Genomic DNA, 26667 nt, shown 5'->3' with positions numbered 1-26667 from the left:
CATATGTAGTAATGCTTTATAATCTATAACAAAATGTACTTTTAAATTGATTGGGCACAGTCTAGCCAAAGAATAACACTGTCAAACACTGTGATCATTTTCTGAGGCCATTCTCTAGATTCCCCGGCTCCTGGTAGAAATCATATAGCTGATCCAGGAAGTGGAGCGGGGGCTTTTGGTTGTAGCAACCTATGTTATATCCTCCCCAGGGAAGGTCATCTGGTGCCATCCTTGATATCATTTTGGTAGTAGGAGAATTATTTTTTATTTGCCTAGGTATTCCAGCATGTACTGGTCTTAATAGTGGCTTCATCCATTTTGCTGGATTTTATTGTTGCTGTGTTTTTTCTCTACATTTTAAGTTTTAAGTTATATTTCTAATTCATTTATTTTTAATGGATACTGCCTTGAGAATTGTACAGCATACATTTTCAAAATAAATTTCCTATCAGCTGTAATGGGGAAATTAGGAATTTCTATAAATACATCCAGTGAAGCCAGGATGACTTTAAAGTATTGAATTGATATTGATATTGAAAGCAAATAACATTAAATATGGCTGACCTCTGTCCTTTTGAGAAGACTTTAGGATAAAAAAAAAATATGTATGTGATATATTTTCCTGTCACATGTTTCCTCATGTACTTCACTGTGTATTTTGTTTTGTGTGTTTTCCTCTCTTCTAGTGGGTCACATCATTCAGGAAGTCCTTCAACACATGGCCCTAAAAGCAGTGGATCATTAGATACGTCCAAAGTGTACATAGTGTCACAAAATTGCAGTCAACAGATCTCTGGCTCCATAGCAAAATGCTACCCTCGACAAGGAGCTATAAGCAAATATGTCATTGGCTGGAAAAAGTCAGAAGGTAGCCCTACACCTGAGGAGTCTGAAGCTTCGGAATGCCAAGAGTAAGGGAGAGTTTGTTTTCTTGGGGAAGAAAAGTCTGTGTGGATTGGAGGAGGAGAACCTAAATCACGAAAGGAAATACAGGGTAGATGATGTATAATCCCGGACTAGGAAGAAGCAGGGAAAGGCCAGACAAAGTTAGCTGCTTTCTATCAATATGGCATGAAATCAAAATTCTAAGTCACTATGTAGAAGGAAAGTGTACAGTTGAATATTTCATTTTTATGTGCTGTTGATTTCTTATCCAAAACAGCTTTGCAAAATTTCTGGTAATAAGAAAACATGCTCTAATAATATAATTACATAAATGTATAAGGAATGTCATGCTTTATTAACCTAATCTGTACTCAACATGAATGTGTGCTTTGTTATTTTTTATTTAATAATAATCCAGGAACAAAAAGGAATTGGGTTGTGTGTTTTCTCCTCCATGTTGGAACCCATCTTTAAAAAACAAACAAAAAAACTTTATTGGAACTTTTAATGAATGATGTTACTGTGGTTTTAGTGTCAGTTTTGATCATCATTTTAGAGAGTTAACAACTTTGCAGCATTCCCTCTAATTGTAAAGAACAAATTGTTTCTACAGAATTTATAGTGATGTTGAGGGCCTATCGTCAAGTCAGCTTCAGGCCTCTATAAGGAATACAGTTTCTGAAAGTCAGCGAGTCTTATCAAAAGAAGAGTTTCTGAAGTTGATGATGCCAGACAACATCTCTGTGGAGGAAGGCAGAAGAAAGGTTAGCTGCTGTTACTTTTTTCTTTGTCTCTGTGTAACCGTTAGAGGCAGCTATGGAGGTGGGAGCACTGCTTGATATAGATATAAGTTCTAAAAAGAGCTGTAAATGAGAGAGAGTGTAGAGGTTGTAATACTAATAATAATCATGAAGCCTGGTATGGTTATAGTCAGGAGGTTTGGTATATTTAACCTGAAAGCTCTTCACTTTAAGGCAGGGGTGGCTGCCCTGAGACTCCAAATTTTGTTGGTCTCCAACTCCCATCAGCTCCAGCAACATTTCAAGGTCCACAGGTTATCCACCCCTGCTTTTTAAGTTGCTGTGTATAGATTCTCATTTGGGATGGAATTTTCTGAAAATACTGGTGTTGAACTTCCACATTTGGACTATGGTTAAATCTGATGGATAAGCTAGGTTGCTGTAACTTGAACATTTTTAACACATTCTTTGAAATGTATTTTAAGTATAGAGGATTGGACTGGCATTTCTGGAGAGGTTTGAGAGTTATCCAGAAAATAAGTTTAGAGGCTATCATGAAATAGAGGCTATCTGTTTGGTTGGTTGTAAGCTGCTTTGGGTTGCCCTGGGAAAGATAAAGCAACTAACACATTATTTTAGATATAACTTTAGTGACAGTATATAAACCTGAGGGGGAAGGTGAGGGAAGTCAGTCTGAACCACATGGGAACCATTTCCAATAATCCACTTTCCATATTGTGTAGTTGATCATACTGGTTAAGTAATACCTGAAATGGGTTTAAGAGAACTTGGTTGATGTCCTAAAGCAGAATGTGGAACCTCCAGCCTGTGAAGCCATTTTACCCAAAACATACCTTTCCACCTATTAGCTTTCGTCACTCGTGACATCGTCTGCTGAACGGGAGGGTGGGGTTGAATCTTGCTCAGTTTGGCTGTATGCTTCCATTCCCAGAATTTCCTAGCTTTGGGATTTCACCTGCCATGATTCTGCTCTCAGGTGTTTGGTTCCACTCACCTGTCAAACAAAGGCAGCAAGGGGTGGACAGAACATAACAATCTGGCCCTCGGGGCTAGAAAGCTTCCCCAATCCTGGCATAAAGGAAAGGGGAATCAGTGAAAATTGCCACCTCCTTCCATCAGAGGGACCCTGGAGTGGATCAAGGGACTTTCTGCAAATGAGAAGTAGAAGATAATTAGTTTAATCCAAGTTATATTTTGGAGTCTATATATAGCTAATGACATGGATTAGATATTAGAACAGTCTATAAATCAAGACTACGCATTAACAGTTTTAGAAGGATTTCAAAGAATTCTTGCAAGTATTACCTTCAGAGAGCTAGAGGTTTCATTTATTACTCTGGAGTTAATACAACATTTCAGTAAGTAGTAATTCATTATGATGAATGCTTGTATGTCAGAAGAAAATCTAATAATCCAGTAACTTTGCTAAGATGCCAGATAACCCAAAATGATTGATGTTAGTGTACTATAGTGGGTAAGACTTATCTACAGAATGAACTATTAGAGCAATCATTAGACGCCACCTCACCAATTAAACAGTATATAAATGAATAAATTAATAATAGTGATGATGATAATGATGATGGAACATATTTTCTAATTTATATTTTTGAAAAAACATAGTTTTCATTTTACGGGAACCTATCTCCAAGGAAGACGCTATACCGCACTCTTTCTGATGAGAGCATATGTAGCAATCGGAGAGGATCTTCATATGCTAGCTCGCGGAGCTCAATGCTAGACCAAGCTTTGCCAAATGATATTTTGTTCAGTACTACACCACCATATCACAGCACCTTACCTCCTAGAACAAGCTTAACCACTGGTACTGGACACCTACGACGTAAGTGTGTGTTAAACACTGTCTCATTTGATACTGTGCAATTGAAGGTAGATCTTCTAAACAGAATGTAGGAACAAAATTGAACCAGTAGTTCCTCTAGTTCAGTACTGACCAGGAGCAGTTCAGAGTTGTTCACCTGGGATCAGCTCTCCGGTTTTCTTTCCCAGCCCTACCTGAAGATGGTAGAGCTTGAACTTGGGGCATTGTGTATGAACACCAGTCCAATGCCAGTTGACAAAATCCCTCTGGGAAGGGGCCTCAGTTACAAAAGATGGCAAGAGTGGCCAGGTGGTTTCACTCAGACTGTTTTCACATTTTTGCTTGGATACTTCTTTCTGCTCCTCTATTCAGTCTGTCATCTTTATTCTTAATTCTGTTATCTCCGAGGTAATTACAATGTATTGTGCTTTTTACTAATCAAATCATCTAATAGGGGAGCGTGGAATATGGCTTGAAAAAGATACTATGAATCTTAATCATGTCTAACAGTAACTGAGATTCCTATCATAAACAGGATTAAAATCCCAGGTTTGAATCTAGTTTGCAACCAAAGTTTAAGACGCTAATTAGCCTTAAGAAATAAATTATTCTGGTTCAGACAACACACATAACCGTGGTTAGTTCAATCAAGGGTAGGGGAAGGAGCACACGCGGTACCTGGTCCAGGCTGAGATCACTGCCATCAGCACCAGGGAAGTTTATCTCCACAGGGAGGACAGCAGTAAAACAAAAATCTACATCTCCCAACACCAGAAGGGCAAGTCTTCCATTCAGAAGACCTTGCAGCACCCAGAGTGGGGCAACAAACTTTGGCTCTTTCACATCTCCTGGAAGTGGTGCAGGTTCTCACACAAAAACCAAGGAACTTGAGCAGCAAGTAATTCCCACCCAAATAATGCCCACCCAATCTTTTACCATTGTTAGAGATCAGGACCAGTAAGCAGATGAGTTTGTGAAAAAATACAGCTTGGGTCAAAGGTGCCAACTTAAATAAAATATTGAAGGGGGGAGCAAGTAGGCCCTGCCCCACATAATTGATCACAAGACATACACACTGTTTTAATGGCAATGCCCATCAACTTTGGGGGCCCTTGGCCCCCTCAAATATTTTATTGGAGCTGAAGAGACCTCGGCCCCTAGGAGTTGGCTCCTATGGTTAGGGTCAGTTCTTCAAAGCTGGGATTGCTATTTGGAGGGATGGAAGCTAGAAGTAAGGTTTTCCAAACAAGATTTCGAAACTATCAGCATAAACTAAAATATTGTCTCATTCATATCCAATCGATCACTAGGAAGCTTGTTCAATCTTAGGTACTTAGCTGTTCAAACTCCTTCCCATTACATCTCAAACAAGTTCCATCTATGTTGTAGTTTTGGTGCCTATTGAAAGCCTTCCTTTTTTCAAGAAGCCTTTTAAGAGTGGCAATTTTTGTCCCAGTCGGTATCTGTGTTGGATTTGAAATTGTTTTTGTATGTTTTAATTGATCACTTTAAAATATACAATGAGAAGTGATTCATAAATGAAAAACATTTATTTTAGAGTGGTAACCATTAGCTAAATACACTTTGTAGCATATCGATGGCCTGATACTGTGTGTACATATTTTCTGGTTTTGGACCAGTCATAACCTTGCTTTCAGGTCAGACACTCCCAAAGTAGTTCACATTGTATTAAAAGCATAACATTTATGATGACCTAATTAAAAACTATAAAATACTATGGCATATACACAGTCCATAAAAAATAATACATTTTAAATATTGTAATTATTCATTTTCTGACCTGTTGAAACATTGTCCTGAAGATAGCTTCTGCTTCTGCTTCTTAATTTAGATGAGTTTTGGTTCTCAGACGGGTCTTTATCTGACAAATCAAGATTCAATGATCCTGGGTTGATGCCCCTTCCAGATACAGCAACAGGATTAGACTGGTCTCACCTTGTAGATGCTGCACAAGCATTTGAAGGTACCGTAAGAATTTCTGCAACCACTGCACGTGTAGTTAGTAGAAATTAAAGTCCAATGCTTGTTGTAACATGATTCATTACCCCTAGTTATTGGCAGTCCTGCACATGCACCCTTGACTTACCTGTTTTTTGCCATTCAGTGATCAGTCACTTCCAGTTGATAGGTGAGCCCCAAGAACTTAGTTGGTGGACCATCAGGTCATTTTGCACAATAGGTTAAGACCAAAGGTGGCATAAGGAGAGCCAGAAAGAGAATAGCATAGGCTGACATTCTGAATTACTGAGTTTTCTTTAGGGCAGTTTTTTTTCTACACATAGCCACTAGTTCATATTATAAGTATCTTAAGAATCAGACAAAGTCCTGACTAAAGAGGAACATTTTCGCCTGGCGCCTAAGTGTGTAAAATGAAGGCATCTGCCAAACGTCCCTGGGGAGAGCATTCCACAAGCAGGGAGCCACTGCAAAAAGGCTAATAATAATAATAATATAATTTATTATTTACACACCGCCCATCTAGCTGGGTTTCCCCGGCTACTCTGGGCGGCATCCAACCGAATATTAAAAACAATACGGCGTCAGACATTAAAAACTTCCCTAAACAGGGCCGCCTTCAGTTGTCTTTTAAAAGTAAAATAGTTGTTTATCTCATCTCATGTTGCTATCCTCCAAACCTCTTGTGGAGGAAGCACACAAGAAGGGCCTCAGAGGATGATTTCAGGGTGTGAGTAGGTGCATATGGAGAGAGGTGGGCCTTGAGATATTTTGGTCCTGAGCCATTTAAGCCATTTAATCTTTAAAAGTAAAATAGTTGTTTATCTCATCTCATGTTGCTACCCTCCAAACCTCTCGTGGAGGAAGCACACAAGAAGGGCCTCAGAGGATGATTTCAGAGTGTGAGTAGGTTCATATGGAGAGAGGTGGGCCTTGAGATATTTTGGTCCTGAGCCATTTAAGACTTTATAAGTCAAAACCAGCACTTTGAATTGGGCCCAGCAACTAATTGGTATCAAGTGCAGTCAGAGCAGGATTGGTGTAATATACTCAAACAGTCTTGCCCCAGTGAGCAACCTGGCCCCTGAATTCTGCACTAGCTGAATTTATCAACCTGCCTACAGAGGCAGGCCTACATAATGCAATAATCTAACCTAGAGTTTACCAAAGCATAGATGACATAAGTTATGCTGTCCCTATCAGTGCTTTTTTCCTAGAAAAATAGGTTCCAGTACTCAACATGAAGTTGTTACAGTAAGTGCCACACTTTATAACAACAACAAAAGAGGTTCCTGTGCTACATACCCTTGAGTACCCCTGAAAAAAGCACTGCTCCCTGTCCAAATAAGGGTGCAGCTGGGCCACCACCCAAAGGTGATGGAAGGCACTCTTTGGCACGGAGGCCACCTGAACCTGAAGTAACAGCAAAGGATCCAGGAGCTATGTATCCACTCATTCAGAGGGAGTGTAGGCCCATCAAGGTTATTTACACAAATACTTTTTTGCCCCAGTGTTGCTTCCTTCAACCCCTGCCACCTCCAGAATCTTTTCAGAAGTTTTGTAGACCGTCCCAAATGTTGTAGACTGTAGTATGGGAAGCTGCAATTGGGTGTTGGGGAATTGCCGAACTTGGTGGAGGTTATTTGAACAAGTGGAGCTCAGCTCATGTAAGAGGACTTCCTTTTCTCCCCCCGCCCCAATCTTCCATTTTATCCTCATAACAATTATGCTAAATAGATTAGAGTGAAAGACAGTGATTGGCCCAAAGATACTCCCTCATCCTGAGTGAGGTTCAAAGCTGAGTAGAGATTTGAATCTGGATTTCTCCAGCCTTATTCTATTCATATTTAAAATGTTGGCTATAAAAGGCTTTTCTGATTCCTTCAGACAACTGTAGTAGTTATTGCCGCTGCTGTTTTTCATGGATGCAATACCATAAATAAACCTGTGCAATTTAGACCATAATGGAAATTAAAAAAAACTCTACTGTGTTTCATAGTGTGTGTGTTTGGAAATCCGCTTGAGCTTCAACGTAGCTAAGACTGCAATCTTATGCATAGTTACAAGTGAGTAAATACCACTGAACATGCAAAGGATTGCTCTGATAGTATGTTTAGAATTGTAGTATAAACATTGGAAACAATTATGAATGAATAGCTTTAGTAAAAAGAACCTGAGGAGAGAAAATAGATGTATCTTTTTTAAAGAATAAGAATAATAAGGTTGATTGTTAAAGGATGTATACTATTGAAAGCCAGCTTCTAAGTCATCATGGATATGGAACAGATGTTTTTTCTTTGTTTGAACTTTTTAACACTTCCATCTTCAAAGGACCTCAGGGCAGTATACAAAGGTTTTCTCCCAATTTTCTCTCTACAAGGAACCCGGGGGGGGGGGGGAGAGAGTTAGGCTGTCAGAGACTGTGGCTAGCCCAATGTTCCCCAATAAGTGTTGTGACTGATCAGGGATTGGAACCCATATTTTCAAAGGTTCACACTATTCACTACATCACAATAGCTCTGGTTTATGGTTGCCACCTCAACATCAGAAGACCTCTTATCCTAGCAAAGCATTAAAACTGTGCCAGAATACACGTTTAAGAACAGGATGTTACATTGTTAGAGCACTGCATTAATAAAAACATAAAATCAAAGTTAGGACTAAACGTTACAGAGCATGTTAACCGAAACAGTTTGACAAAGACATTGGATCTACTATAGGTGTACTTCAGTTAACTTGAAGCTAACCTCTGTTATAATGATTGACATGAATGTGATCTAACAGCTGGTTTCTGAACTTTTATTTTGTAGACCTTCAAATGTCTTCGCATAAATTTTCATTCTTTGCTTCTTCCAGTTTGTAACAGTGATCAGCACATCTCTGCTTGCATAGTTGACTACTATTTTCAGCAGTTATATTTCTTTGCAGAATCAGTATTCCTGTTCTAGGTATAACAAAGGTATCTGTTAATACCATACTTTTTTAAAAAAATGGTTGGCATAATTCAGATCTGTATTTATATGCTGAAGGACAGAATAGAGGCCTCTACACACAAACAGGATCCAAGGGCCTGGTGTACATGTTGTTAATCAGAAGGATCATTGTTCATGTCTAATGTTGTTCATTCAGTTCACTTCTGGATTTCAGATTCCTGATATGTTATGCGTTCCCATGATTTCATTCTCTTTGAGAGAGACAGAATGAACATCTTAGATCTGTATTGCCTTTGTCAGAGATGGAATCCATCTGCAATAGCTCTTTCTTCTTGGATAAGCTATTACATTTAAAAAGCCATAACATCAGTAATTGTATTCTGTCTTCAACAGCAGCCAGTATTCAGTTCTTCAGAGGAAATTTGCAAGATTGCAAGTCAAAAATTATTATGTTCCTTGTTCTTCTCTGTGTCTGACATTTTTAGGCCTTGAGACACTCTGAGAAAGATGTTTGTATTTTGGCCCTATTAAGAACATAAGAAGAGCCCCGTTGACTACCCTGTCTAACATTTTTAAATCAATCTTTCCAAAATTTAATGTCTCCAGAATTTAATATCACCCTTTGCTCATTTCTTCTCTAATATTTACTTTTGCTACTTCTGGTTGTGCCAGTGACAGTCTGCAGATGTATCATCTGTTTGTGTTTTATACTTTCCCCCTTTGTAGATCAAACAAAAGTGTTAAAAGGTTGGCTGCTAGCACTTTCAACAGTCCTAGACACTGGACATCTACTATTCAAAAGTCTCTAGAGGAAAAAGAAAGCATATACTAGGAATATACAGTATTTTACATGCAGCCTGGTAAAATTACATTTACAGTCAAGCATATCTGAAGGTTGCCATGCATCATGCTATCTTGCCAAGAAAGCGAAAGAAAAAGACTGTGTAGCATTCAAATTTTACATATGTTTATGAACTGCTGTGTCTCCATCATTTCCCATCATCTGCTAGGGAACATTTTTAGGAAAAGATTCAAATATTTACTTCTATTTCATAATTAAAAGATTGCAATGAAAAGGGAAAGTGATAACTAGGCCTCAAGCTGCAATTTTATTTTTGTCCCATAATGCTTACAGGGCATAATAACGAATATGGATAGTTTGTCTTTTGGAAAGAGGAAATCCTGATAGCTATTATGCTGCCATTATTACTGAAAAGTAAAATCGTTTTTTTTTTACTTAGCACATGTAGCAGTGGGGTAAGTTGATGAGGGAAACTACTGTTTTGAGAAAATCAGCAAAGATCCCACAGTAAGAGTTGATGTTAAGTAATATTCCATAACTGTTGTGTCTCATAAGGATTGCAACTATATTATTCCAAAGTTAGCTCAGTGGACTTTGTTGTTCATAGGAGCATTCTAAATCTTATTTCAGATTTTGACTCTGACGAAGAACTTGGGCCAGTCTGTCATCACACTCCGTTTCTAGGTGATGGTCTGGGGTTGGCTGCTGAATCTTATAAAAAAAAAAACCCTATCTTTATGCTTTTATATGTTTGCACGGTTGCATGATTATATGCAAGCATTGGGCCCTTGTGAGATGTGAGGGGAAGGCATGTTATGGTCAGGGCCAGCAGAAGTCTGTGGACCAGAGAAATCTGAGTACAGTCTATATATAAATGAATGATCTCTGTTGTTGCAGCATAAACGGTTTGCATGGGGGGAAAACCTCAAAGCGTGATTTACTCACGTTCTATACCAGTTTGTGTGTGGCATACTCATTTGCTTTTAGAACTGGGTATATTTTTGTATGCCACACTGCATGTCCTTCAGTAAAGAAACTCGGTTCCCAAACAAGGCAAGCATGTATTCTGCAAGTCCTAGGGTAAAGATTTTATTCCAGAATCCTAAAAGGAAGCAGCTAACAATATATGTGGAAGATTGGTAAATGTATGGCGATGGTCATAATGGTAGCATTTGCATATTATTCTGTTCAGGTAGAATAACTGTGCCTTGCTATACTGCATTCCATAACTTTTTATGGAATTATGTATCTTCCTCTGTCCTATTAAGTGCCTGCATTTGCTATTAGTTTGCTTGACATTGGTCTTGGTCTCAGATTTTTTGTACATTTCTGTCAAAATAATTTAGTGAAAACAAATCTGTCTTGTTTTGTTGATAAATGCAAAGCCGAGGCTATAGTGGTCTTGCTATCAGATGCTTTATGTTGGAAATTCAGGGGGTATGGGGGCGGGAATTCCCTGTAATATATATACTTGTTTCTTGGCTGTAGCTGAATTGGATAAAAGAACACCGGTTGTTTAATCCGAGAGTATTTTTATCCAATCATTTCATTTTAGATGTTTATTTATTTATTTCCCTTCCAGATCAAAGGGTTGCATCTTTTTGCACCTTGAATGACATGCAGCATGTGCAAAGCTTGGAGAGTAATCAAGCCTTGGGCGCAAGTCCAACAAATGGCAAGGACTTCATTGACACTACTGGGTATGTAAACCTTGCCTCTTTTCTTTGAGGGGAAACATGATTGAACAAATTCCTGAAAACATTCCTCCTGGAATGAATAGAGAGGCAGAGTGATAGATAGGGTTATAAACAAGGGGTGGGGGTATTTGGCTTGGAACATCTTCAAGGACTTGGCATGGGGATTGTCTTACCTCAGTACTTGAGATAGATATTGTGCTTCAGCTCAGAGGTTGAGTCTCACCTCACTTCAGATTCTGAAGTCATAGGCTCCCCATCGGCTAAAATGAAAAAACCAAAAGAGGTGGGGAAAATACTTGAGGAAGGCTAAGAAGGAGTTGCTAGCCTAGAAAGCAGAGAGAAGGAAACATGTAGCTAAAAGGCCTATTCTCTGCCTGCCAGGCAAAAGTGAGAAGTCTTTAACCTCAGCGCACATCTCACAGGGAAGGGGGGGTAAGAATCCCCTTTGCAGGTTGAGCCTTCCCTAAGAGGTTCTTTCCCCACTCCTCCTGGGAGGTGCGACTTCACTTAGCAATGCAATAAAAAAAATCAGGTCTTCTTGCTTTTGTGGCACACAACATTTAATAGGGAACAGGCACCTGCTATGAAAGCAAGCAGACCTATTTTCCCTCCCCTGCTGCTTTCTTTAACTGTGTGTGCCTATTCCCAAGAGAGAAACTGAGCAGGATTTAACTTCTGCCTGTCAGCTGTTAAGCAGAGGTAGAATTCTATTGCTTTGGCTGCAGTCACCTGTTTCCTGCTGGGGACAAGCACCTGCAACATTGCAGAATTGAGTCCTAGCCATCAGCTGATGTCATAAATGACACTAGTTGCTTGACAGGTCGGCATGGTTTGGGAGAAATGGCTTTGTGGGCTGGAGGTTCCCCATCCTTGCACTAACATCTCCTGGTAAGGAGCACAGGACTGAGAGAACAGACGTGTGTGTGTGTGTGTAGATAGATATATTGTATGACTTCCCCAGCCCTTGTGTTTCTTGAGTCCTTACCAGTTGGACTGGGAGCTGTGGTTGTTGGCAGGATAGTTGGGAAGTGGTTGGCTGGATAGTTGTTTTCTGCTACTGTGTTTATTGCTACTAAGAGTTGTGTGGGAGGGCCTGGCTAGTGTAAGGATTTTATAAAATAGCTGTTGCTGTCACTTTGCGGTTGGTGAAAAGGAGCCACCCTATTTGATTTTTGGTGGGTGTGTTTCAGTCTCTGCAAAAATTAGTGGTATGGTGGTGCTGAGATATTATTGTTTGTGTTGTCTTTTTTCCATATTTATATGTTAGTGATCCCAGGACTGGTCAGGGTGTGAGACTCACCCAGTCCTGTGTGTTTGGTACTCATGAGTGAGAGGCGGGGTGTGGGGGGATTTGATTGTTTCCCAGGTAAGAACAGTGTGGTTGCTTAAGCAAATTAATTAGCATCTGTCTAATTATTATTGCTGGTGTTAAGATTCTTGTGATAGCCTAGGGTAGTTGTGTATTGTGGCAGGAGGTGCTTGAAGATGTGTGTGGGAAGGAAATAGGATGAAGAGGGTTGGGGGAGATTGGGGGGAGCAGAAGGCATGGCTCGAGAGGAATCGGTTCAAGGGGGTTCACATATGATTGCTTAATGTCTCCCACTTGGCTCCTCTCCAATAGCCTAGTGTTGTTATTGTTAAACTCCATGTATATATAAATTTAATTTAATAATAATAATAATAATAATAATAATAATAATAATAATAATAATAATACAATTTTTGCTGTCTCTATAAAAAATCCCAGGTGTGTAGTTTGGAGGTGCTCCTAGATCTAACTTTGTCACTTGAGGTTCAGGTACCTTTAGTGGATAGGAGTTCCTTTTACCACATTTGGCTAGTGCACCAGCTTGCAGCCATTCTTGGCAGGGATAGCCTGGATACAAAGATTCATGCATTGGTAACCTCAAGTGTTTCAATGGTTGCAATGCACTCTGAACCAGGCTGCCCTGGTGTGTAACCTGAAGCATATGTAACCCGAGGTACCACTGTACAACATTTTACTACTAAAAACTCTAGGCATTTAGTAGAATAGAGCATAAAATAATCACTTGACACAAAGATTAAGGTTTGTGAGGGACTTCTTTACATTTCTGAAGTTTCAGATTTCTGGTAGGGGGAAGAGGGAAGTTAATGGGAGCAATGGTGGAGAGGTTCACTGCCCAGTTGTATTCAACCTTAGTGCAGCTTAGGCATTTTAATAGTAAACGACAAGACAAACAATGTAACCCCACAATCCGGTTGCCCTGGAGGAATAAAAATCCAAAGGGAGCTTGCATGCAATGGTAATTTGGCTCATTATATCACTGTTCAGTGATCCTCCCTGCCTCATGAGTTGCCACAACAACTGTATTTTTCTGACTGCTGCGCATTAAGATTATAAGAAAGATTGCCAAAGATTTTCTGCAACAGAATTCATAGAATGCATATTTTAAATTTATCATATTGTTCATTTGAAATCTGTTAAAATTTTAATCAGCTCTCATACCTTTCCCAATATCTGTCAGCTTTTTTAAAAGACTAGGAGCTGCCTCTGATATTGCTGGAGTGTTCTGGCTGCCACCAAAACAAACAACACACACACCTTACTGCAGGGGAAGCCATTTATATGAAGCAGCTATTTTATTTTAATAGTTGTTTAGCTGTCATTTAAAATACAATATTGTATCTCCATGGTGGCATCATAATTTTTTTTAAAAGATTCAAATCTTATCAGATATAAACAGCACAGCCCTAGTTCTAATAATAGCACTAAAAACATTTCAGATCAATATATCTCAGCATCCATAGCAATGTAAAGCTCTCTCCAGAATGCAGCAGTGACTTGGCCAGAGGGAGATCAGGTAATAGGTGCAGCCCTACTGTGCCATCCACTGCTAAGATAAGAATTGTATTTACTAAAGTTTTGAAGTGTCTATTTAGATTTTCAGCTTCAAAATGTGGAAAGAGGCATTGAAACAAAGTCTTTATCTTAAATAAGATGTCACTTTTCTTGATATCTTTTCTTTATTTTATTTTTTTAGTTAGCAGTGTTGTAATACAACTTGACATATTTGCATAATAATTCAATGAGAACCAGTGTGCTAGAATCTCATTTTCCTTCCTTTAGAAGCAAGAAAATTCATGATGACAGTTGTTTTCTGAACCGTTTTAAGAGAATTGTTTCAACCTGTAGCATTACCTGCTTTAGTTGATTTTGTCAAAAACAATGAACAGTTTCGTTTTGCCTCCTATTTTACTTGCAGATATAGTCTTGTATTTCATCTGACTTCACTTTTTCTATTAATGTGTCGGGCTTCCATGGGCAGGGATACTAAAACAGCCACAGTCACTGGGATGTTCAGATCATGACTTTCATTAGGGATTAATTATTACAGTACACTCTAATAGTAGCTCCAAGAGTGTTAGAGATACATCTCCCTGGTCAGCCTCCCTGGATTAGGGTTTTAGACATTCCCCCAATATTTGTGGATCCACTCAAAAGCACTTTGGTATCTAGTGAATACCACACAGTTCCTTGTGTGGCAGCTTAACCTCTCTCTTTCCTGCATGCAAAAAAAAGGGGGGGCCCTATTAATCTTTCCTTCCAGGACTGACCCACCTCCCTGGGGGCTGAGGCAAAGGAGTCCACTGAGTGAGGGTCTGTGCCAGTGCTCAAGCATTTCAGGGACTCGGCAGGGCAGTTCACTAGGCCCCCAAGTTCCTCCACCCTCCTTCTACTCACCTAACCAGCCATAGGTATGGAAAAGCATAGCCTGCATCCTTATGCCTCTCCCCATTTGTCAGCTAATCACTCCAGCCTCCAAGCATTTTTCTCCTGGCTTGCCTGTTGCTCAGCCAAGACTCCTCCTACCAGCCTCCTCCCTTTCACCTGAGCTATAAGGAGTTCTGAAGCCCCAAGGCCAACAGATATGTCTTCTCCCAACAGGAGAAGCCTTGTTGACTGGGACCCTAATTCTGCCTCTGAGCAGGTGGGAAACACAGGGTGCAGTTGATCCTTCACATAATGCATATAGATTGAATATTACTTAATTATTATGGTAGTGGATTCATGAGGACTTAATGACTATGCATTTCTAATGATAGATCATAATTACGACCAGGTTAGAGCAATGGCCTGTATCGCTGTTAGTGTTCCTTGTGACAAGCACTTTGCACTCATCACAATGCCTAGCAGTAAGATTTACTTGCTCCTTGAGAATGATTGATACCATAATCATATCTGTTGGTGTTTGATCTCAATTTGTGTCAATCTTGAGTGGGCTTGAACCTGAACAAGCTTTTATATGTGCTTTTTGCACTGATTACAACTGTTATTCATTGTCATCTGCACAGGGAGCTATTTTACTTGGGCGTGGGTAGGACATCTTGAAATAATTCAAAACTAAGTGCAATTTAATTTTGTAGGGAGGATAGCCCTACTACATTGACTGGAAAAGTAAACCAGCTGGAAGTGATCCTCCGACAGTTGCAAACTGATCTTCGGAAGGTAAAAATGTTTAGCAGAATAAAATGTCATTGGGTTTATCTAACACTGTAAACATCTCACACAGTGGGACTTCTCCTTTCTCTCCTTCTCCTGTGCACCCCCCAAAATCTGCTCTGCGTGTCCCCTAACCCTCTGGACAAATTTTGAGAAAAGGCCTTAAAAAATGTTTTTGTGCAATCTAGCCCCAAATCAAGAATCCCAGCAGCTGCATTTAATAATAAGAATAAGAATTTTATTATTTATACCCTGCCCATCTGACTGGGTTTCCCCAGCTACTCTGGGCTGCTTACAGCATATCTTAAAACATAATGAAAACATCAAGCATTAAAAACCTCCCTATATTTAGCCTTTAAAATTGTAGAAAGTCCAATTAGTCTCCTGGCTAATCTAGTTGCTTCCTCAGGGCTAGATTCAGTATTTCTGGCATAATAAGCTTGGGTTCCTTATAACCTGGATGATAAATTATACTAAGTGATAGATAAGCTAATATTTGGCCTATGTTTAACACAGTATAGTAAGTAATACAGGCTGCATTTTCAGATCTACAAATTTGTGGGCCCTTTCCCCCCCTTTTTTTTAGTTCACAGCTATTTTCTGTAAAAAAAATAGTTGTGTCAAGTTTGTTTAAATCATAGGTTTTAATAATTAATATAGTTCTACTTTTTTCCAACTGTATACTCAGAAATAGGAATTTTCCTTTGCGTATCCTTTGACTATATCACCATTTTTCTTCATGAATACTTCTATTATGATAGCAGATTTAAGGGGGGAATGCTTCAACATGCGTAAGGTCTGAAGGCACTGATGTACTTGTTTACCACACAAATGACAAATTAGATTGCTTTCAAATATTACAGGAGGTCCAATACTACTTTGACTTCTTTGCAGTTGCCTTCTTACATAAGACTTGCTTTCAAAAATATATTTTTTGCAAACATCTGCAAGGAATTATTTCATAACCTCTAAAGAAATAGCATATGGCTGCTTTTGCAGAAGTTCTCTGAAAGGAAGCACTTATTGTTATGTTTAGAGAACGTTTTAAATTGAGCAACCTATCCTCAAATCTCAGATTCACATTACATGTGACAGCAGTATAGCCCCTTGATTAAAGCTGGATCTCACCCCCTCTTACATGAGGGAGTAAAAGAGAATCTGGGTGTCTGGGCTTGGGGGTTTCCTGGAAAAGAAGTGGTCCATGGATGGGAGTGCTACCTCACCACTTACATCTGGTAGCCACCTGCCTGAAAAGCATGTGAGGAGACACTATGGGGCATTAAGCTAGAAAAAGGTTTAGTTTTTTTGCTCTTTTTAGTCTAAAAATCATACCCACACAACCATTTCATTCAAGCCCAGGTCTAACGCAACTAGGTACAAAACTGAACTGGTTGATTTAATCTAGCTTTAGCCCAAGAGCATTTTTTGCGTCAGGGTTTCCAAACAGCTATTTCTTCTTGACTGTGGTTGTTAGGTCATATCTACATCATACATTTAAAATGCATGGCTTTCCCCCAAAAATCCTGGGAACCGTCGTTTAAGGGAAAAGAATCATATAGCTTCGTGAGGAGTAAATTACAGTTCCCACAATTTTTGGGGGGAGGGCGATATTTTTTAAATGTATAGATGTGACTTTAATAGCTTCTCATAGAATCATAGAATTGTAGAGTTGGAAGGGACCCTGGGGGTCATCCAGTCCAACCCCCTGAAATGCAGGAATCTCAACTATCTTAAAAAACCATCTTTAGATGCGGCCACGATGGCCAACTATCGCCCAGTCTCAAATCTTCCATTCTTGGGCAAGGTGATTGAGCGAATGGTTGCTGAACAACTCCAGGCACGCCTGGAAGAAGCGGACCATTTGGATCCCTTCCAATCGGGATTCAGGCCTCATCTCATTTCAGGACTGAAACTGCCTTGGTCGCACTGGTCGATGATCTCCGGCGGGCTAGGGACAAAGGTGAGAGCTGTTTCCTAGTTCTGCTGGATCTCTCAGCGGCGTTTGATACCATCGACCATAACATCCTTCTGGACCATCTTGAGGGGCTGGGAGCTGGGGGCACTGTCATACAGTGGTTCTGCTCCTTCCTCCTGGGCCGTGTTCAGAAAGTGGTGGTGGGGGATGAGTGTTCAGACCCCTGGGCTCTCACTTGTGGGGTGCCTCAGGGTTCTGTCCTCTCCCCCATGCTTTTCAACATTTACATGCAGCCTCTGGGAGAGATCATCAGGGGGGTTGGGCTGGGTGTTCATCAGTATGCGGATGATACCCAGCTCTACCTCTCTTTCAAATCAGAACCAGTGAAGGTGGTGACGGTCCTGTGTGAGTGTCTGGAGGCGGTTGGAGGATGGATGGCGGCTAACAGATTGAGATTGAATCCTGACAAGACAGAAGTACTGTTTCTGGGGGACAGGAGGCGGGCAGGTGTGGAAGATTCCCTGGTCCTGAATGGGGTAACTGTGCCCCTGAAGGACCAGGTGCGCAGCCTGGGAGTCATTTTGGACTCACAGCTGTCCATGGAGTTAAATGCAGGTTAAATCCGTGTCCAGGGCAGCTGTGTACCAGCTCCATCTGGTACGCAGGCTGAGACCCTATCTGCCTGCGGACTGCCTTGCCAGAGTGGTGCATGCTCTGGTTATCTCCTGCTTGGACTACTGCAATGTGCTCTACGTGGGGCTACCTTTGAAAGTGACCCGGAAACTACAGCTAATCCAGAACACAGCAGCCAGACTGGTGACTGGGAGCGGCCGCCGAGAACATATAACACCGGTCTTGAAAGACCTACATTGGCTCCCAGTACGTTTCAAAGTGTTGCTGCTGACCTTTAAAGCCCTAAACGGCCTCGGTCCAATATACCTGAAGGAGCGTCTCCACCCCCATTGTTCTACCCGGACACTGAGGTCCAGCACCGAGGGCCTTCTGGCGGTTCCCTCACTGCGAGAAGCCAAGTTACAGGGAACCAGGCAGAGGGCCTTCTCGGTAGTGGCGCCCTCCCTGTGGAACGCCCTCCCACCAGATGTCAAAGAGAACAACAACTACCAGACTTTTAGAAGATATCTGAAGGCAGCCCTGTTTAGGGAAGCTTTTAATGTTTAATGTATCACAGTATTTTAATATTCTTTTGGAAGCCGCCCAGAGTGGCTGGGGAAACCCAGCCAGATGGGCGGGGTATAAATAATAGATGATGATGATGAAGATGATGATGATGATGATGATGATGATTATTATTATTATTATAACTAAAGCAACCATGACAGATGGCCATCCAACCTCTGCTTAAAACCCTCCAATGACTCTCAAAGTCAATAAAATATTAATGCCCCCAAATGTTTTATAATAGGTACTAAGGTTGGCAGCTGTTGTACTGAGTGTTCTACATTTCTGTACAGCAAGGTAGAACTGCGTATAATGACCCAGTATTCCATTATAGTGCAATTGCTCCGTTCTCATCCAGAGCAGTGAAACTTATAGTATAAATTAAGCAGTGCAATGGTGGTTTGCACATACTGTACTGTGATTCCCTGTAGCTTTCTCTTACCCATTTGCCAACACTTGACAGCATATGGCTCCCCCCCCCTCTGATTTTGCTTATAGATCACACAGCCTTTAAACATTAGCATTGTAACAGACTCTGTGTCTCTTGCTGATAAAAAATAATGTTGATGCATTTGCATTGTACTTGGAAGCTGTTCCCAACTTCATGTGTCCAACATGTATTCTTTCCCCACTGTTCATTTTGGATGGCAGTGTTTAATAATCAACGGGTGGAAATCACCCAGCTGGACATTTTGTTCCCTTCTATTTTGTTTAAAAGTACCTTTAAGTCTGTGTAGCTTTTTCTTAATCTGATGTACAGCTCTAAAAATATTCCTTATCTTTCTGTGTAGTGATCTCTCTGAATATGATGAAGTGTGCTGAAATGTAGCCTAGTCCTACAGCTCTGCTGCAGAAACTTGGTTATACAATCTCATTTATCTTGTTTAGCCTGCAAGGCTATCTGATTTAGAACAACCGAGCAAGCAAATTTGGGAATTCAGCTTAGAGTTCCAGTGCTGTCATTGCAAAGAGGGAACTAAAGAAAACAGAAGTCTGTTTACTCGCTCAGAAACCCGAGCAACAAAAACACTGGCTCTAAGTGTCATTCAACTCCTTTTTTCTGTTATCTAGGAAAAACAAGACAAAGCTGTTCTCCAAGCTGAAGTCCAACATTTGAGACAAGATAACATGAGACTTCAGGAAGAATCTCAAACAGCAGCTGCTCAGCTAAGAAAATTTACAGAATGGTTTTTCAATACAATAGACAAGAAATCCTAATATCAAAGTCCCTGTAAAAGCACAGTGGAAGCCACATAACACCAGTAACTTTTGAAGTACGTAGCCTAATATAATTTCACTGTGTCCACAATCCATTTTACATTTTCTGCTGTAATCTCTGCCCAGCCCCAGGCTACTGACAGTAAGAAATTATCTTCATATTCATCTGAAGAAAACAGAGAATGAATAGCAGACATTTGTTTTTGTGAAGATGAATGTACAATTCCTGGTGTCATTTTAGACATTTTAGAGTATACTTCTGACTTGGGATTGCCTGAAGAAGAATAAATTGGGGTTTATCTTCGGTACTTCAGCTGCTCCAGTGAAGATGCTAAAGCAATTTATGGTAGCTTGGGTTTCAGTATTGTAAGATAAATAATAATAAACTAGACATATACTTTCATGTTTAAAGGTGCTCTATTTTTTTGTATGTACAGTAGATATTTCCACAGTCACATTGTCATAGCAATAAGAATGGAAGTAGAATTGAATAGTCACAAAACTGTGTTTATAAAAATTAGCACTGAGGTGTTTAACACTAGTTTGGATGCAGATATATTAGGGGTTATTTATTTGCAGAAAAAATGGTGCCTGAATTTAAGCAGTGTTCTGATTTTTCTAAAAAAAATAAATACACATGCCTTGTAAATGGCTCACTTGAATCAGTTCACTCCAATGTCAGTTCCTTTTGTATAGTTCATGTTCAGCTAAGATTGTTCTAGAGAAACTAACTATTGAAACCATATGTGGTGCAAGCCAGCCAATCATTTGTATAATGCCAGATTTGTTTATCTTTGTACAGAAGCTTTGAGCGAGTGACTTATATTTAACACCTTATTTAAGCTTATTTAACCTGTTAATTTTATAAAGCTTTTGTTTTATCTGCACTATGGTGAGGACAGTGGATTGCAAGCTACAATGTGTGTTTAGCTTGCCAAAATGGCACTGCAGAGTTCTAGAAAATTCTAACTATTGGATGCTGCTAGTACACAATTTGTGTAAGTATACTTTAACATTTTTAACTGTTTCATTTGAAATGAACATACATTTTGCTTTTTTAATAAATGTTAAAAATGTGAACCACAAATAAGAACTCTCTGTTTATTAACAAAAGCTTCCGGGTTTGATAGATTCAATAAAGAAAGAGCACAGTTAAAACATTTCGCTTGCACTCTGGTTCCAAATCTAAGAAGTTGAGTAGCTACTGCTTCAATTCACTTTCACACTCCCCTTTTTAATTCATAGTGTGCAATTTAATAACAACTCTGGATCATATCCGTAAAATAGTCTGCAATCCCATACACACTTACACATTGAACATCGCAAGACTTATGGTGCAATCCTATACATATTTACACAGAAATATTTTCTTCAAAATGTCTACCTGTGTACTGATAGGCATGTTGGTAAAAAATGTTTGCAACATCTTAAAAGGAGGTGCTCTCAATTACTTTAACATCTTAATTGCCATATTATAAAAATTAGGGATCACATTAGATACCACATTTTAAAAGGTTTGGACCATGAAACTGCTAGACTCCAACTCCCATCATCCCAGACCACTGTCTATGCTAGTTGGAAGTCCAGCAACATCTGGAGGCCCACAATCTTGGAAGTGTGCAAGAAAAAAAATCTTTATTGGCCCAACTTGCTTTGAAATACACTACAGTGTGAACAATTAAACCAATTTCATAAAAGTGAAACAAATCTTAAAAAACATTGAGCTTTTTAATTGATGTTTTAATGATATAGGTAAAGGTAAAGGGACCCCTGAACATTAGGTCCAGTTGTGACTGACTCTGGGGTTGCAGCGCTCATCTCGCTTTATTGGCTGAGGGAGCTGGCGTACAGCTTCCAGGTCATGTGGCCAGCATGATTAAGCCGCTTCTGGCAAACCAGAACGCCGTTTACCTTCCCACCGGAGTGGTAACTATTTATCTACTTGCACTTTGACGTGCTTTCGAACTGCTAGGTTGGCAGAAGCAGGGACCGAGCAACGGGAGCTCATCCCGTCGTGGGGATTCGAACCGCTGACCTTCTGATCGGCAAGTCCTAGGCTCTGTGGTTTAACCCACAGCGCCACCCACGTCCCCTTTAATGATGTATTTCGCTTGTTATACTTGTATACTTGTTTTTATAATATTACAGTATACAACTTGTTCATTGTTCTTCTACCGTATTTTTCGCCCTATAGGACGCACCGGCCCATAGGACGCACCTAGGTTTTTTTTGGGGGGGGGATAAAGAAAACAAATTATTCTCCCCCCCCCCCCCCAGCCACAGCTTCAGCGTGCCCCGCGCTCCAAGCAGCAGGCTGCTATCCGCAGCCTAGGGAGCCTTGCGGGAACTCCCTCAGGGCTCCCTAGGCAGCAGATGTCTGCCCGAAGCACGGGGCGCTCTGCTGCAGCGCGCTCCGGGCAGCAGCTGCTATCCACAGCCTAGGGAGCCCTACGGTCTCCCCAGACTTGCTGATAGCTTCCTGAAGCGCACCGACCCCTCTCGCTCTCCCAGCTTCAGCGAAAGCCTGCCTTTGCCCCATAGGACGCACACAGATTTCCCCTTCATTTTTGGAGGGGAAAAAGTGCGTCCTATAGGGCGAAAAATACGGTATATAGTGTTCCTTTGAATGTCTTTGAGCAATGAACCCTTTTCATGTATTGTTAAGGTTTCACCCTCCCTCACCTAACACATTTATTTTTTCTTGTTGGTGCTTTCCTTCATGGTTTCTCAGAAATGTCCAGTGACCAACCTATCACGTAATTAAGTGGCTGCATGAAAACAGGTCTGAGTGAAATTATGTGAAGTGTAACAAAAATATTTTCTTTTAGTTGGTCAACCATGGTTAAAAACCATTAAGTAGTCAACAGGCTATAATGGTGCAGATGGAAGATTAATGCTGTGGCCAAGTGCCCAACACCACAGTTTGTGATCAATTGTCGTTGTGGAAGGAACCGTATTGCAAAACTCTGCACTTTACAAGCACTGGCTTTGGTTTCTATAACTCTGACCAATTGTTTGAAAAAGTCCCATTAATTTAAAGTAATTACATGTGGCACTTGCACGTTCCACTAGAGCTTGGTTTCAAATAAAAGGCATTGCGTCAAACCCATCTGTCTAAAAGCCTTGCGAAATGTCAAGCTCTGCCGTTTAAAGAAACATCAAAACATGGCGCTAATCATCCTTAGAATTATGAGCAAATTTAAGTAGTTTCGAAAAGCAGACTTTCCCTGAACAAATAAATGATCATTTATATAAATAGTTTCCATATCTTTTTAGAGAACGATTTAATTGAGGTGCAGTAACAGACACTCCACATTTGTCCCACTCCACATTTGCTATGTTTGTCATTCCTGTGGTGGCCCACTGTGGTTACTTATACACATGTTTTTACACATGAGTAGCAGTAGATTTGAAATTAGGCTTTCTTCCTTTTATCTCTTAAGAATTGTGGAATGGAATCAATGAACATTTCTATTTTATGGCACATTTGCTAACTGCAGCATGAAGCAAAAACCCGAAGTTGAGAATCATAACACTTCTGAAATTTAAATCTACATAAAAGAAAGTTACTGAAAATAGTGCTAACACTAGTGGTGGGAGGCACCTGTAGCTGTAAAAGTAAGACACAGGAATAGAGGTTTACTGAATTATGAGTGGTGTGAAGAAAATTGATATTAATTATTCCCTTTTTGTGTAATAGCAAAGCACCAGGTCACACAACAAAGTTGATTGCCAGAGCAGATCCATGCAGCACATAATCAACTAATGGTATTCACTCACATAAAGTGTGGTGATGACCACTCGCTTAGGTGGCTTTTAAAGGGGATTAGGCGAAACTTGTAAAGGACAGGTCCATTAGTCATGCTATTAGTCATGCTAACGAATGAAGCTCCATGTTGAGAATCAGTATACAGTACCTCTGAGTAGCAAATGCTGCAACAAACAGGGAAAGGCTGTTGATTTCATTCCATTCTGTGAACTTACTGAGAGTGATCTGGTTGGCAGCTTTTGGAATGCTGGCCTAAATGGTCTAATCAATGATAGTTCTTATGTCATCTCTCCACTATCAATACTCTGGGTGGTCCACTGCTGGTTTTAATGAAGTATAATATGTACATTAGTAGACCTTTGTATTGTATAGGGGCCCTGTATCTTCAGTGACATCTTCAGTAAATCAATGATCAGCTGAGCAATAGTGAAAATAGAGAAGAGAATCAATCATAGATGAAATGGTGAATTATAACCAGATGCTCTCTTAGAAGTGAGGTCAAACAACTTGACAAAGAATGAGAAAGATAAAATTGAAGTCTGTCCTTATTAACCATGACCTTGGCAATCCATAGTCCGCTGGTTGATTGATTTTTGAAGTGAATGTGGTTTAAGCCTTTTACTAAGCTCCAAATATTATTCTTCCCACACAAAACCCCCAATGCATTACGTGTGTCAATCTGTTTAAAACTGGAGAGCCCCACATGCAGCAGGTTGTCAAACTGGATAGTTGAATTGTAGGCAGAAATTTGTGATACTTTGCCAACATTTTAATTCTTTTTATTAAGAAATGTATACCCTTTCAAATTATATGTGTGCAGGTGACAACACGACCAGCATCTCCTTCTGCTGCCCTGCAGCAATTCTGAATACCTTGATTACCCCTTTGTAAGCCACAGTTCTTCTCTTGAAGAAAAGTGCTGAAAGATCAGGATGTCAGGAGCACAAACCTAGCTATTTCCACTGTCTCTCTTAAGAGTAGCAACAGAACAGTGCTTCAGGGCCTGCGAATTCACTGATTTACTATCTGTTTGTGGAAAGGCAGGGTGGAAAGGCAGTCCAACATCTTGTAGAAAGGCATGGTTGGCAGTCAGCCCAAGGAACAACATCTTAATCACAACATGTGAATAACTAGAAGATACTAGTCAGGTCTTCTGGAAAGGAATCCGAGGTGTTTGTGCTTCATTTCTGAAACCAAATGTTCTGTTTATATAAATGCTATCTTTTGTCTTGATCAGTTTGCTTCAAATGCCGTCACTGGAACCCAAATAAATTATGACTAATTGTGCAGGTGGCATCTTGCATATGTATTTAGTACATCCCTCTTCAGAAAAACAAACAGGATGTATGTCCTTTTATGATGATTCCTGACTCATCTGAAGATGTTCAATTGCCTAGGGCTTGCCAATTGGAAGGTCGACGGTTCAAATCCCCACGACGGGGTGAGCTCCCATTGTTCATTCCCAGCTCCTGCCCACCTAGCAGTTTGAAAGCACGTCAAAGTGCAAGTAGATAAATAGGAACCACTCCAGCGGGAAGGTAAACGGCGTTTCTGTGCGCTGCTCTGGTTCACCAGAAGCGGCTTAGTCATGCTGGCCACATGACTCGGAAGCTGTACGCCGGCTCCCTCGGCCAATAAAGCGAGATGAGCATGCAACCCCAGAGTCGTCCACGACTGGACCTGATGGTCAGGGGTACCTTTACCTTTAACAGTGGCCAAGGCCTTGTCACTGGGAGATAAACATCAAGTGGTGTCTCCAACACAGGAGAGAAGGGGTTATGTTCCAAGCTGGGAAGCTACCTTATAGACAGTGCTTTTCTCCTAGAAAAAATGTTGCTGGTACTCACCATGAAGTTGTGACAGTGAGTGCCACACCTGACCAGTGCTTTTCTTCTGGGGGGGGGGTCGTACCCTTGAGTACCTCCAGAAAAAAATCACTGCTTATAGATATGACGTCTGTAATATAGAGGCAAGGCATTTAATTGATGCCCAGCCTTTCCCTGGAGGCAAGCTACATGCATAAGGAAGGTGTGAAGCAAGAAGCGGGAAGTGAGACTGCTTGGCTGGGGAAGAAGGAAAAGGTGTGTAGAGTCAAGAAAATGTAGAGAGAATAGGCGAATGTTGGGTGGATAGCAGTCTGCCTGCTACCAAAGCACATCCACTTGTTAGCCCAAACTGTGCTCACAAGAAAAAGAAATGGGAGCCAAACTCAGCAGGAGCCAAACTACTTGGACATCTGATTCTCCAGGGAGGGCGACAGTGGCTTAAAGCAGAAGGCTCCATGCTGACTCCCAGGAGGCCTGCAATTTGAACCTACAGTAGTTGTGGCTCACTATCCAGACACTACTGTTCTTCTGGAAGGGAGCATCAGAGCTTATCAGAATTTCCAGTTTTGACCCTGCCATGATGATGATGATGATGATGATATTTCATAGTCACACAAAAAATTATCAGAGCTCATTAGGAAGGCAAGGTCAATTCCTGCTCCTGCATTCTACTCTGTTAGGTGCAAAGGCCTCCATTAATAAAATAGGCAAAGTATTCTTTTCTCAGAGCCCTTAAGACCTCAGGTTTTAATCTCTTAACCTGTCCTCCACAGTCAGCTCTTTAGCTAGTAGGAGGCACAAAGACAGAATCTTAGGGGGTAGCTGGACCTTGCTGCTCCACTACCACCCCTCACAGATCAAGAGACCAGCTGGCTTCTTTCCTACCGTCCTTCAGCAATTCCACTGCATTGTCAGTGGAATGCAGAAGGGGGGTGTCGAGCCAAAGCTAAGGCCGCCACTGCCTCACAAAGAGGCTTTATACCCCACCCTGCTTCAGACATGGAAAGCTTCAAGGTTCCCACACAGTGACCCAGTTGCACTACTTCCATCAAAATGTGTGGGAAGGCTAACCCTAGTCTAGGGTCTATGAGTTGCTGGGGTTGGGGGGGGGGGGAGGTTGGGTATATGACAGAAGTCATATTCTCAAAATGGGAGGACTCTCATCTTCAGAGGGTATGTCAAGCCTTTGACCAGAGAATGGGTTAATCCTTTTCCACCTGTGTATCAGAATGGAAATTTGTGGTGAGTTCAACTTTCATATCAAAACAAACCCATGAAGGTTTAAGTGTCCTAAGTGTAGGTTGTTGAAATAGTGTAATATTTGGCCCTCCAGATGTTGATAAACTGCAACTGTTGCTGGGGGTTGTAGTTCAAAAACAAATAGAGGACAAAATGATCCT

At 40.7% G+C, this 26667-nt stretch overlaps 1 protein-coding gene across 7 annotated transcripts in view; it reads left to right on the top strand.

Annotated features, from left to right (window-relative positions):
- SIPA1L2 (signal induced proliferation associated 1 like 2) overlaps nucleotides 1-20759 on the top strand; it is an 86375-nt gene extending 65616 nt beyond the window's left edge. For 4 of the 7 annotated variants that reach the window (XM_083732042.1, XM_083732038.1, XM_083732039.1 and 1 more), the window contains 8 exons: nucleotides 687-911; nucleotides 1499-1649; nucleotides 3270-3489; nucleotides 5321-5452; nucleotides 9811-9864; nucleotides 10763-10880; nucleotides 15285-15366; nucleotides 19526-20759. In XM_083732042.1, coding sequence (XP_083588168.1) covers nucleotides 687-911; nucleotides 1499-1649; nucleotides 3270-3489; nucleotides 5321-5452; nucleotides 9811-9864; nucleotides 10763-10880; nucleotides 15285-15366; nucleotides 19526-19672 — 1129 coding nt within the window. In that variant the 3' untranslated portion in view covers nucleotides 19673-20759. The remainder of the gene's footprint in view (nucleotides 1-686; nucleotides 912-1498; nucleotides 1650-3269; nucleotides 3490-5320; nucleotides 5453-9810; nucleotides 9865-10762; nucleotides 10881-15284; nucleotides 15367-19525) is intronic. The other 3 variants (XM_083732043.1, XM_083732041.1, XM_083732044.1) reach the window with 2 other exon arrangements.
- The last annotated feature ends 5908 nt before the right edge of the window (nucleotides 20760-26667 follow it).

Source organism: Podarcis gaigeae (assembly GCF_964106915.1).
Source record: "Podarcis gaigeae genome assembly, chromosome: 3".
Classification (NCBI taxonomy): domain Eukaryota; kingdom Metazoa; phylum Chordata; class Lepidosauria; order Squamata; family Lacertidae; genus Podarcis; species Podarcis gaigeae.
This window is presented reverse-complemented; position numbering and strand designations above follow the sequence as displayed.